This window comes from Xenopus laevis, chromosome 9_10L (assembly GCF_017654675.1).
Source record: "Xenopus laevis strain J_2021 chromosome 9_10L, Xenopus_laevis_v10.1, whole genome shotgun sequence".
In the NCBI taxonomy this organism is placed as follows: domain Eukaryota; kingdom Metazoa; phylum Chordata; class Amphibia; order Anura; family Pipidae; genus Xenopus; species Xenopus laevis.
This window is the reverse complement of record NC_054387.1, coordinates 92,123,451-92,135,659: the sequence shown is the minus strand read 5'-3', so window position 1 is coordinate 92,135,659 and position 12,209 is coordinate 92,123,451. Positions and strand designations below refer to the sequence as shown.

Sequence of the window (12,209 nt, the reverse complement as noted above, 5' to 3'; positions counted from 1 at the left end):
GTCTGTTTCCTGATCTACAAATTCATATCAATTATAGTTTGCCAGTGTTCTTGCCAATATCTACTAAAGAACACTAGAAACTGGATAAACTGAATAAGGGAAACAAAGAAAGCCAAAACTTTGTCACCCTATCCAATCTATATGTAGCAAATTAAAAAATCACCTTTTGTATAAAAAAATACAGATCTTTTTCAGTTCTTACTGGAGGAATTGGACTTTATATTTTCATACCCGTAATTTCTGCACAGCAATAGCTTGTAAGTGCAAAATATCAAACATGAAAAGTAAAGTTAACGCATGGAAGAATTCATAAAAAATAATTCCCACGTGTGGTGGCTTAGCTACAAATTTGTAGAACTGAAAGAATGGGGGGAATAAACACGCCATTCCCCCAAGAAAAGTTACTCACACATTTCTAAATTCATTACCTGATGCCCAAATCAAATAAACTTCTATATTAAAGGTCGTTATATACATATACAGAAACTGCCTTCCTAAGAACCAGGGCTGTGGAGTGGGTACATAAATCCTTTGACACAGACTTCTAAGTTTATGGTATTCCATTCAGACTCTTCTGTTTTTAATATACTAATGTATTTTACATGTTGGTTGGAAGAACACAACATACAAGGCATTTCATCACTGCCAAAGATCAGAAATATGACGTCTATATGAAGATCGTGTCTGCTTTTGGGATCAAACCAAAGAACTACTGGCCGATGCACTACCCTATTGGCCATCCAAGTCTGTCACTGCCAACATATATGAGGATACGGTTCAAGTTTTGGTTTAAATCTATAACTAAGCCTATGTCATTGTGGCTTTATTGGGAGTCAAAGTTGGTACATTTTTTGCCAACTCCAGGTACCCAAAATTGCTTTTGATTCCAACAGAAAATCTCAAACACTTTCTATTCATTCCTAAGGGTTTTTTAAAATTGTGTTCATCAATGGAAAGTCACAGTTCACCACCTAATAGAATTCTAAAAATCCCATAGGAATGAATAGAAATTGTGCAAGTTTTTCTGTTGTGAGCCCTGACCTCACACTTTGATAAATCTGCCCGTAATGGTCTCAAAATTCCTAATTTACAATCATATTTACAATTCTGTGGGTAAATCTTCTGAAGCAACATCAGTAATGGGGCACTTGCTCACCTATGTGTTCCCGATTTTGGAAGTTTGACCCTAATCTTTTATCGGACTGCTTGTGACATTTTTTAAGAAAGCGAATTTACTCAAGGGCTAAGCAGTAATATAAACTGTACATTATTTAAAATGAAGGAGAACCCTCGGGCTTGTGGGTTTACAATTGTTGTGTTGTAGAAATTCAGTAGCAGACGGGTTCAGCCATGTATTTTGCACAATTTCTTAATTTAGAATTATCTTTCAGGTTTATTTTCATCATGGGTAAAAAAAATCCATGAAAGGGTGTTTCAGCTTGCTACAGCACGGAGCAAGCTCAGCATCTGCATTTCTGCTCTGTTGCAGAATCATTTAAAGTTTGCTTCTCAGCACTGAAGGACAAATGAATGCTGCTATATTGATAAAGCAGCAGCACTAGGGCAAGTCAAGTCACAAGGGCCCGCTCAGATTACCTCTTCTATAATGATGTCCTCTAATGGATTTGAATGTGATCTTGCTGCATTTTGTTAAACCACCAACAGCACATAATGTATAAAAAATAATCAATTTTATAAGCCATGCGCACTGTTAAGAATAAACATAACACACACTGCTTGCAAAGGCTATAATTAGGCAGTATAATGTCACTTCAACCACCTACCAGGGCCAGTTTTCACTCACTAAAGTGTTTTATCACTGGTACAAGAGCAAGTGTTGAAGTACTTGCACTCTGTTCCAGATTATATGTTTGGCTTTAAACTGCAATCTGTCTGGTGAGTAGGTGGGCTCACTTTATAACTGTAAAAGATAATTTCATTCATATGCGTTGAGCACTATATATGGTGAAGTCATAAATTGTTGTTGAACTGATAATTCTGGATAAACCAATACACAAGGGTGACTTTTAGAGTTTTTAGACACAATTACACTATTATGCTTGACTTTTTATATCTTATTGTTCTTATATTTCTATTGAGCCCAATGTGAGTGGTGAAGGTAAAGGTAGCTACAATCAATTACTTTTCACCCAAGAGCAAGTGGACCGCTTAAAGTGCTAATGACACTTGTTGTGTACAGTACTCCCTTGCTCCTTGCATTCTTGGCAAAACCTGCCTACATCTTCTGATTGAGACGCAAGGATATTTTAGAGAATGTTTCTGGGAAGGTGAAGGCAAATTTCTACTGTGTATTTTCAGAATTTATAAATAATCATTTATAACCATATACATGCCCCCTGGCAGGAATGGTCACAAGATTTGATAAATCCTTGCACTTTTTAATGTGCCATGCCTTTTACAACTCCTTGTGCTTCTCACATAAATTTATATTTAAGTGGTCAGTGCTAAATCACCTTATACATAGCCATTTTAGTAGATTTATTTATAGGACTGCACTGTAGACCCACAACAGTAGCTTAATTTCTCCTACCCACAATTGTTTCTCCACTCCTCTCTGAAATATCAAAGCCGAATAAAATAATGATATTTTTACTTTCCTCTTCTGCACATTTAGGACAGGAAATGACAAATACATTAAATACTATGTAATTAAAACAGTAGATATAAAGCTTTTGCAATAGAAGGCCTATTTGTTGAACTTATGTTGAACTCAGGTGTACGTCGCCTATGTAACATGGTGTTTAATCCTCAGTATAATCTTCTTGCAGTTGGCATTCAAAACAGACTTAAAAAAAACTCTGATAAAGTTTCAAAATCCTATGATAGTCATGTGAGCCTTAGGGGGGGGTGAAAAGAAAAAAAAAAAAAAAACATCACAACTTAAACCAAGTTAGCAGCCACTCATATCTAACACGCAATATACACAAATTTTTCAATGGCAGCCAAATGAATATGGCTTACATAGAAACGTTGCTTGTTGAAAGATGAGGCTGTGGTGGTCAAGGAGGACCTGCAGATACTACCCATAAAATGGAGATGCAACATATGTCATACCTCCCAACTGTCCAGTTTTTTGTGAAATGTTGACAGCTCAGCCAAGTTTCTTACTCAAATGTCCCGACTTTTTCTTTGATCTCCTGCACTGACACCAGAAAAACCATACAAAGTTTCTGAAACTTAATTAAAAAGAGAGGCTTTTTGGCAGAGAGCCCAGGGTATGCAGTGCCTGCAGTTAGATACATTTGTAACTATTTAAGATAAGCAAAGATACAATTGTAACTATTAAAGATAAGCAGGTCTCTTTGGAGTACTGAGACTTGCAGTATAAAGGGCAATTCACCTTCATTAGCAAAACTGTAATAATACATAAAACATTGCACTAAAACTGGCAGAAATGTTTTCAAACGGTCCATAACCAGCCAAAGTTTGTAAAATGGTTGTGGTTTTTAGGGGGTCTGGTTACAAAATGGGCATGGTCAAAAAAAAATGGCAGAACTTTTTTCATCATTTTTTAAATGATGGGAGGCATGCATGTGTTATTGAACTTCCCGCAACTCAATTTAATACTAATAATAAGAAGCCAGTCACAAAACCCAGTGCTATGTTGCAATGGTTTCACAACAAAGTCCCCGCATTGAAAAGCAATGTGGTTCTTACTCTAACGTTTGGGTGGCCAAATAGGGTTTAAACCCACTCATTTGGCAGCCAAATCTGCTTAAGTCTATATAACTTCTAAGTCTACATGCATTCTAAACAAGAAAATCACCATTATCACATTTTATTCATGCCATCCAACTGCTAATATCAGAGGGGTGTTTATTTTAGAAAAAAAAGAGAGTGAATCATCAACAAAAACTAAAAGGAGCAACTCATAGTACTAAACAGAGAATTGCACTTATCAAAAACCTTTTTATACACTTGCAACATGACAGGCATTCATCTGCAAAATGTAGGATTTTAGGCCAATAGGGCATGCAGCCCAATGCATTTCTGGTTGGCCAGAACTACTACGTTTCAAGAGAAGAAACAACTGGAATCGTTGTGCACCACTCGATTAATCAGATAACTAAGAAATCTTGTTTTTTTAAATTAAAAAAGGCCAAAAGCAGATTCAGGTCTGATCAGGCACTCTGCGCCTCTTTTCATTATAATTCTTCCTTTGAAAAGGTACACCATGGTTACTTTTGCTTTCCTCTGGATAAGGTATCCACTTCATGCAGCATCCCTTTTCTTAGTGAAATGGCTAAGCATAAGTGTGATAATCAGATAATTCTCTAAATACACATTCGATCAGAAGCTTCTATTTCAGATGTAAGTTCCCTTTAAAGGTATTACTACAATTCTGATATCGGATTGAGATTACATTTCAACTACACTGTAAATCAAATCAGGAAAAATAGCACTGAAAAATAAACTTCTGCATTCTCTCCGCTCAGTCTTTCATAAATCATCCCCATAAATGTCTGAATAATTAAAAGTCCCCACTTTCATTATGGAGGTGATGAAACACATTTAAAAATATATTTCCACATGGGCACATATACAAACACAATTTAAGACATCCATCATGTAGGGAAATGCGAAGCTGCACTCTACTCTCAGAGTGAACAAAAGTAAACTGCTAATCTCAATGAAATTTTAGTAAACCTCAGTATGCAGCACAACATAAGGGAAAGGCTGGACAGATTTCGGGGACAATGCAATGAGGTTATTTGATGAACCATAAGGTGCTTTGACTGCTTCTGTGTTCAGGTGGAAAACAACCATGGTGAAAACTCCTAAAATAGCCTGGAACTTCTTGCCATACCAAAGCAAGGCAAATGCTCTTCTTATGCACATGCTGACAGTTACTGTCATAAGTAGAATAACCGCTCCTATATGTGTGTATTATATATTTCTGCTTCTCCTTTATTTTGTGCATAACTGGCATGAGAATTGTGCTTTTAAGTAACTACTGAGGCAATATAATTTTCATATTCTTACATCTGTCCTATATTTTACACCTACCGTATATACTCGAGTATAAGCCGACCCGAGTATAAGCCGAGGTACCTAATTTTACCTACGAAAACTGGGAAAACTTATTGACTCTAGTATAAGCCTAGACTCAACTACAGCCGTCTCCCAGTAGCGCACATTCTGCCAAAGCGACCCCCCCAGCGATCAACCGGACTTCTTTGCAAAGTTGATGGTGAAAGAGAATTGCCAAACGGATTACTGTGTGCATTGTCCCACTGTCATGTGCAGAGGGTGCTGTTTGATATTGCCATCACTGTTAATCTTTCGTATAACCAACAGAGGGCGCTGTGTGATATTGCAATCACTGTTATTCTTTCATATAAGCAACAGAGGGTGCTGTGTGATATTGCAGTCACTGTTAATCTTTCATATAACCAACAGAGGGCATGCTGTTATTCTTTCATATAACCAACAGAGGCATTGTGGGATATTGCAGTCTCTCCCCAAGTGTACTGTTGGTATAGGAATGATTAAAAGTGACTGCAATATCAGCTACTCGGGTCGGGTACCGCTGACCCGAGCATAAGCCGAGGTAGACTTTTTCAGCACATTTTGGATGCTGAAAAACTCTGCTTATACTCTGGTATATACGGTAATTGTAATCCTGTCCCATCTGCTGGAGTGTATTCTAAATTAATAACCATATCGTGCATCAGGTAAATCAGGCAGATTAGCTTCTTTGCAACATTAGCATTATCTGGGCAATAACTATGGACCAGCATTGCAAATTATTCCCATTAACCTTTTCATTTTCCAGTGATGTTAGGCTTTCTGAGCCATATACTTCCATATACTTTTCTAGTTAAAGGGGTTGTTCACCTTTAAATTAACTTTTAGTATGACACAGAGAGCAGTATTTTGAGACAATATGCAGTTGGTTTTCATTTTTTAGTATTTGTAGTTTTTAACTTATTTAGCTTTTTATTTAGCAGCTCTCCAGTTTGCAATTTAAGCAGTCCGGTTGCTAGTGTTCTAATTTCCCTAGCACCCATGCATTGATTTGAACAAGATACTGGAATATGAATAGGAGACGCCTGAATAAAAAGATGAGTAATAAAACATAGCAATAACAATACATTTGTAGCCTTAAAGGAGAATTCAACCCGTAATAAAAACAACCCTCCCCCCTACCCTAGTTAGAGCCCCCCTGCCTCCCCCCCCAGGCAAATGCACCTAATTTTTTACTCACCCCTCTTACAACTTCCCATGCGCCGAAAGTCACGAAAATTTCCAAACAATTTTCGGAAATCTTGGTGACTTTCGGCATATGCGCAGTGGTTCGGGAACGGAAATTTACTCCAACTGTGAATGCGCCAAAAATGCCACCAATACACGAAGATTACCAGAGAAGAAGAAGATGGCTGCCGTGAACTAAGAGGCCAGAATCTGCACGGAGAGGTGAGTAAAAAAATTAGGGGCATTTGCCCGGGGGGGGGGGGGGGAGCAGTTAGGCTGGGGGGGGCAGTTAGGCTGGGTGGGTGTCTACCCAGGACAGGGGGAGGGATTTTTTTAAACTACGGGTTGAATTCTCCTTTAAAGAGCATTTGTTTTTAGATGGGTCAGTGACCCCCCATTTGAAAGCTGGAAAGGGTCAGAAGAAGAAGCAAAGAGGCAAATAACTATATATAAAAAAAATATAGAGGACCATTTGAAACGTTGCTTAGAATTAGCCATTCTATAACATATTAAAAGTTAACTTAAAGGTGAACCATCCCTTTAAGCAATAACAGGGCTGTATTGTGTGAACAATTTTCTTTAAATAGAATGACTTATTGTGGTGACCTCAATTTCCCCCTCTTACAGAGAATGAAACTGTTGCAGATATTCTCTGCTGTACAAGGCACCATTGTATTTTTTTTGTTAAACAGAGGACACAGATCCTAACCAAGCAACTGTTACTAATACCACTATAGTATTGACGTTATCTGTAGCATTTTATTAAAATATGTCAAACTAATAGATCCAATTGTGTGCAATAAAGGAATATCCACTCAACAAAGTAGCACTAAGGAATTTGTGAAATAGTGGGGAGAAGCAAATGGAGTGTGAAATATAATTAAATAATATATTAACAACACAATCATTTCAATAATCCAAAATGATTTACAATCAGACATTTGTACTGAAATACACAAATAAAAGGGCTATCATTGTGCATGTGCACTAGTGATGCGTAGGTTGGCCTGACCAATTACCCCCAGAGGAGTGAAGGCTGTAATCACCGCCAACACAGCTGCTTCCCGATCTCTCCACGCTGTCCAAACCCAACTAACAAATAATCACCATTTGCTTATATACTACAGCTTGCCGTTTTAAAGGGAAGGGCAACCCCAAAAAAAACCAAAAAATGTTTCTTTGCCTCATAAAAGTAATTCATAATTCTAAGTAACTTTGCAATATACATTACACATTTGTAAATGTATTGTCACTGAAAGCAATGGTCTCTCCCTTTCTGTTCTGTATCCTTTTGGCTCAGACTGTTGATTGATACAATGTAAGACAAGGCAGCTGATTAACAGACCTGTCTTTGCTGGGGAACTAAGACTTTTGCAACATTGTTTAAAAAGTAACAACCAGGCGCTAAGCAAATGCTGCTCTCAATAGCAACAGTCTACAAATAACTTTAAAAGCACTGACATTTGTATTTGGAAAGTTGCTTAGAATGATGTTAACTTTTATAAGGCAAAATTTTAGTTAAGGTTTGACTTGCCCTTTAATACATCTGCCCCAAATACCCAATATATTTTCTATTATATATGAGAGCAGCCAGCTAAAGATGTGTGTCGCACAAATAGGGCCACTGTCATTTTATAAAGTAACAAAACATTAGCAGAAAGTGAGCTTACATCTGTTATAGTATCTGATAATGTGGAGATTTCACAATACAGGTATAGGATCCATTATCCAGAAACCCATTATTCAGAAAGTTCTGAATTATGGGATAGTCATCTCCATTTTAATCGAATAATTCAAATTTTTAAACATGATTTCATTTTTCTCTGTAATAAATAAAATAGAATTAATCCTTATTGTGCTTAAATGATTTCTTAGCCAACTCAAAATGAAGATCTAAATTATGAAGAGACCCAAGATCTGGAAAACCCCGGGTCCTAAGCGTTCTGGATAACAGGTCCCATACCTGTACAAGGTTGATTAGAAATGAATTCTCATTACACGACAGATCTGAAACCAGCGAAATTAGCCTCAGAATTTAATAATCCTCCCTGTAACATCAGCTTTAATAACAGGAAAACCCAATTTTCTGCACGATTTGTGATAACCCCTAAGTTTAGCTCCTCGACAGCTGCTCAGAGCACACTGAGCATGTGAGGATTACTGAAACTCCTAACAAAATCCAAGATGGTAAGCTCCTGAGACAAAACTATAGGCATGGATCATTGCGGTTATACAGATGCTGAACTGTTAGGTTGGTGCATAAGCTTAGCATATAAAATACAGCATTTCTAGTCATATTTGTTTTAAGTGTTTCATTTTCTTAAGCAATGGATTATAGCCCAGGGCTCATGCAGTGTATCATCTAAGAAGAAGCAGAGCTATAGAGGCTACAGAGATCTTCCGTCCTAAAGGGATTTGGTGACCAATCAAGCAAACAATATGCCCTGAAACTTTTCATAGGTATTTATTCACAGGGTGTGCAGCACAAAGCAAATGCTGCCTCTGTAATTATGTATCTATAACTTTATTTATATGGATATGAAGGATATGCAGCACTGTACAATCTTACAATGCAGAAAAGGGGGGTCGTCAAGGGTTATAATAAACAAGTATAAATGTAAAGAGATTGCCATATTGCATGAGACAGTAGGAAAGAGGTCCCTTTCCTTAACCCTTTTCATAACCTACAGGTACAAATTGGAGGGCAAAACTGCAGAAGGTTTGACCATTGGCCCTTATGTGTAGCAGAAGACTAGACTATATTATGTGCATTTGAGGTAGAACCTGAGTTTTTCTTAAGGGGATTGAGAGAGGTTTCCGTAGGACTGAATTCAGGGATAGAATTCTACAGGTAAGGAGCAGCAAGATAAAAAGTTTTAAGACTGAAGTTGGCAGTGGGTGTAAACGGTGTAAAAAGATGGTGGCTCTGTGAGGAGTGGAGGCAACTGCTAGGAATGTAAAATGAGATAAGTGAAGGAATCTAGTGAGGAGCAAAAGAATGAAGGGGTTTGAAAGTTAGAAAAAGTAATTTGCACGCTACCCTTTGCTTAACAGGCAGTCATGCTAAAGATTTACTTGGGGTTGAGCAGGCTCCCTGAGCAGGAGGATCCTAGAAGTAAAGTTTAAGATTGCATATAAGAGAGGAGAGTCTGAGATGGGAGAACTGTTAGCAGGAGGTTGCAATATTCTAAACGGGATAGGATAGGGAACATGGATTAGCTGAAAGAAAGATGGCATATCTTGGCAATATTGCAAAGGAAAAAGCAGCAGGTTTTAAAAGTTGTATAAATATCATTAGAGAAGGAGCGAGACTGGTCAAAGAGAACACCCCAGGCAGCAAGCTGAATAATGGTTAATGGTCATGCCATCAATAGTAATGGTGAAAGGAGGAGAAGGGCTAGGTTTGGACAGTTGAAATGTTGAAAAGAATGTGTAACTAAGCATGTGTGAAGCTTACTTTACATGCCTGCTGTCCAGGATGGCTGCCCAAAGTAGGATAGGAAAAGTTATGGCATCATAAGGCAAGGTTTTCTGAAAAGGAATTCTAGCAATACATTGCAAAGGTTTATGAAGCATTGTAAGATAAGGGAAAATAAGATTGTGAACAAATTTATATTAGGGTTGACGTATCCTTTAAAAACCATGACAAGTCAAAATGCTGTGCTTTTACAGGAAAGGAAAATCTTTGAAAGGCACCTCCAGTGATCTCACTTGCTAATCTCCACCTTCTTCTTGCTGTGCCTCTACGGTGGCCCACCATCTTTGTAGACCTTGTAGAGTACTGACTGGCTGCCTTCAACACTGCACATACACACAAGAAAATGTAATTGCCCTTTGCGCTTAATCCCCGCTTAGTCCCCATCTACAGAGAAGAGGAGGCAACCAGGTAAAGCACAGCTTTACAGAACAGGAAACAGGCAATATTTTATTTATTTACAGGTCCGTGGGCCAGAGCCTAGGACAGCCAGTGCATGTGCATATGCATACTTATATCAAATATAGTATGCCTTTAAAGGGAATTTCAACTCTTTATTTTGCATAATAACTTTCATAACTATTTTTCTGATGTTATTTGGGCAGAAACACACAAGGAGTCTACAGATGACTTTGGAAAGCTGAATCAATCCGAACACCATTCAGCCGGTGATTTAAATTCTAGCCCATGGGAAGGCAGTTCGGGGAGGTTAGTCACCCGAAGAATCGATTTTTCGATGGGCGACTAATCTCCCGAAATAGCAGCGTGTGTCTCTGCCCTAACAAATTCTGCGTTCAGCTACTAAAAAGTAGCTGAAAGTTGTTTGAGGGGGTTCATATTTTGTATGGGTTTAGAGAGCTGGTCATACACAACTAGACTTCCTCAGGCAGTTTGGACAACCATTCTGACCAACCATCTTACCATGTATGTCAGCTTTTCTCTGGAGATGGGGAATTATACATTAAGTGCAAAGGGCAATTACATTTTCTAGTGTGTATGTGAAGTGTCTGTCTGTGGGGGTCTGTTTCAACAGAACATTCTGTGATCATATTGGATGGCAGTTGATCTAACCAAAGTAAAAATATAATCTGTCACTGCCTCACACATCAGCAGATGAAGTGAGCAGGAGACACAGAAACTCTTCAGCATTTTGCCATCACTGTAATATGGCCAGTTATAGGGTATCTGTCGGTTAAGATAGCTTGAAAAGTCAGCCAGTACATAAATAAATAATATGATGCAAAATGTCTCTTCTCAGAGAATTATTAGCTTTTTATTTTGGCACAAATAAATCGTTATAAATTGTTTCAGTGAAGTCCAAATGGACACCGTATACAAAGAGAAAAAAAAAAGGAACAAATAACTTGTGTAAAAGAATAGTTAAAGGAGAAGGAAATGCTAAAATTAAGTAAGCATTATCAGAAATGTCTATATAAATACACCAGTAAACCCTCAAAGTAATGCTGCTCTGAGTCACTTTTCTTTCTCTCTATTCTGTACACATGGGCTTCTGTATCAGACTTCCTGTTTTCAGCTAAAACATCCAGGGCAGGGCTTGAGCATGCTCAGTTTGCTCCTCTCCCCTCCCTGCTGTAATCTGAGCCTAGAGCTGCGAGTGAGCAGGGAGAGACTCAGGCAGGAAGCAATGTCACACCAAACTAATATGGCAGCTGCTATCCTAAACTAACCGAGAGCTTCTAGAGCTTTTTATTCAGGTATGGTAAAGCATTCTACAGAATAAATATAGTGTTATAACTTGCACTATTGTGTTTAATCTATTGGCAATAAACTGCTTCGGTAGCTTTTCTTCTCCTTTAATGCCACTATTTAAGTTACAAGAGCAGTAAGACAGCCCAGGGCTTTCAATGAATTGTTGCACAGACAGACACATGTACATAAATGTGTGTAAAGCAATTGTGTGTGCGTGTGTTTTGTGAACTTGAGTCAGAATGATTACATTGCAAGTTGTAGTTCGTGTAAGAGGGAATTGCAGTGAAATAGTAGGGTGGGCAGGACAGGCTGCATTATGCTCCCACTTGGAACGAGTCTCACCGCAAAACGTCAGCAAATGAATTTGATCTGCAGTGAATATGTGGGATCTACTCACCACTCGGGAAATCGCGGTCGCTAATGTGCTGTAAATGAGGTCCTGGGTCGGTTTCCTGCAGCTCAACTTGCGTCTGGTAGGGCTCCCCTCTCTCTGCTACTCTACGGTCCCGCCCCGCTTTCGGGCTGGCGTCCGGCGACACGCAACAGGTCACGGTGTTTCCCATGGTACCGAGCTCGGGAGCTGTGAAATAGCGATAACCTGCTGGGCGGCTTTCCTTTCACAACGGAGGCATGGAGGCGCACGGATATGACTCTGGAGGAAAGGGGAAAAGCCACTAGGATGGTCAGGATGTGCCCCGCATCCTCTGCTCGCTTCCTAAGGAGGCCGGTCCTACAGGAGCTTGAGGGAGGGCACGAACACGTGACGCAATCCACACGATTATACCAATCACAGTCGCGATGGATGTCT

At 38.8% G+C, this 12,209-nt stretch overlaps 1 protein-coding gene across 2 annotated transcripts in view; it reads right to left on the bottom strand.

The window, feature by feature from the left end:
- The window catches only part of ccnyl1.L (cyclin Y like 1 L homeolog), a 43,768-nt gene extending 31,596 nt beyond the window's left edge, over positions 1 to 12,172 (bottom strand). Inside the window, 1 exon segment of one of the 2 annotated variants that reach the window (NM_001091347.1) lies at positions 11,799 to 12,172. In NM_001091347.1, coding sequence (NP_001084816.1) covers positions 11,799 to 11,964 — 166 coding nt within the window. In that variant the 5' untranslated portion in view covers positions 11,965 to 12,172. 2 annotated transcript variants of the gene reach the window in all.
- Between the last annotated feature and the right edge of the window lie 37 nt (positions 12,173 to 12,209).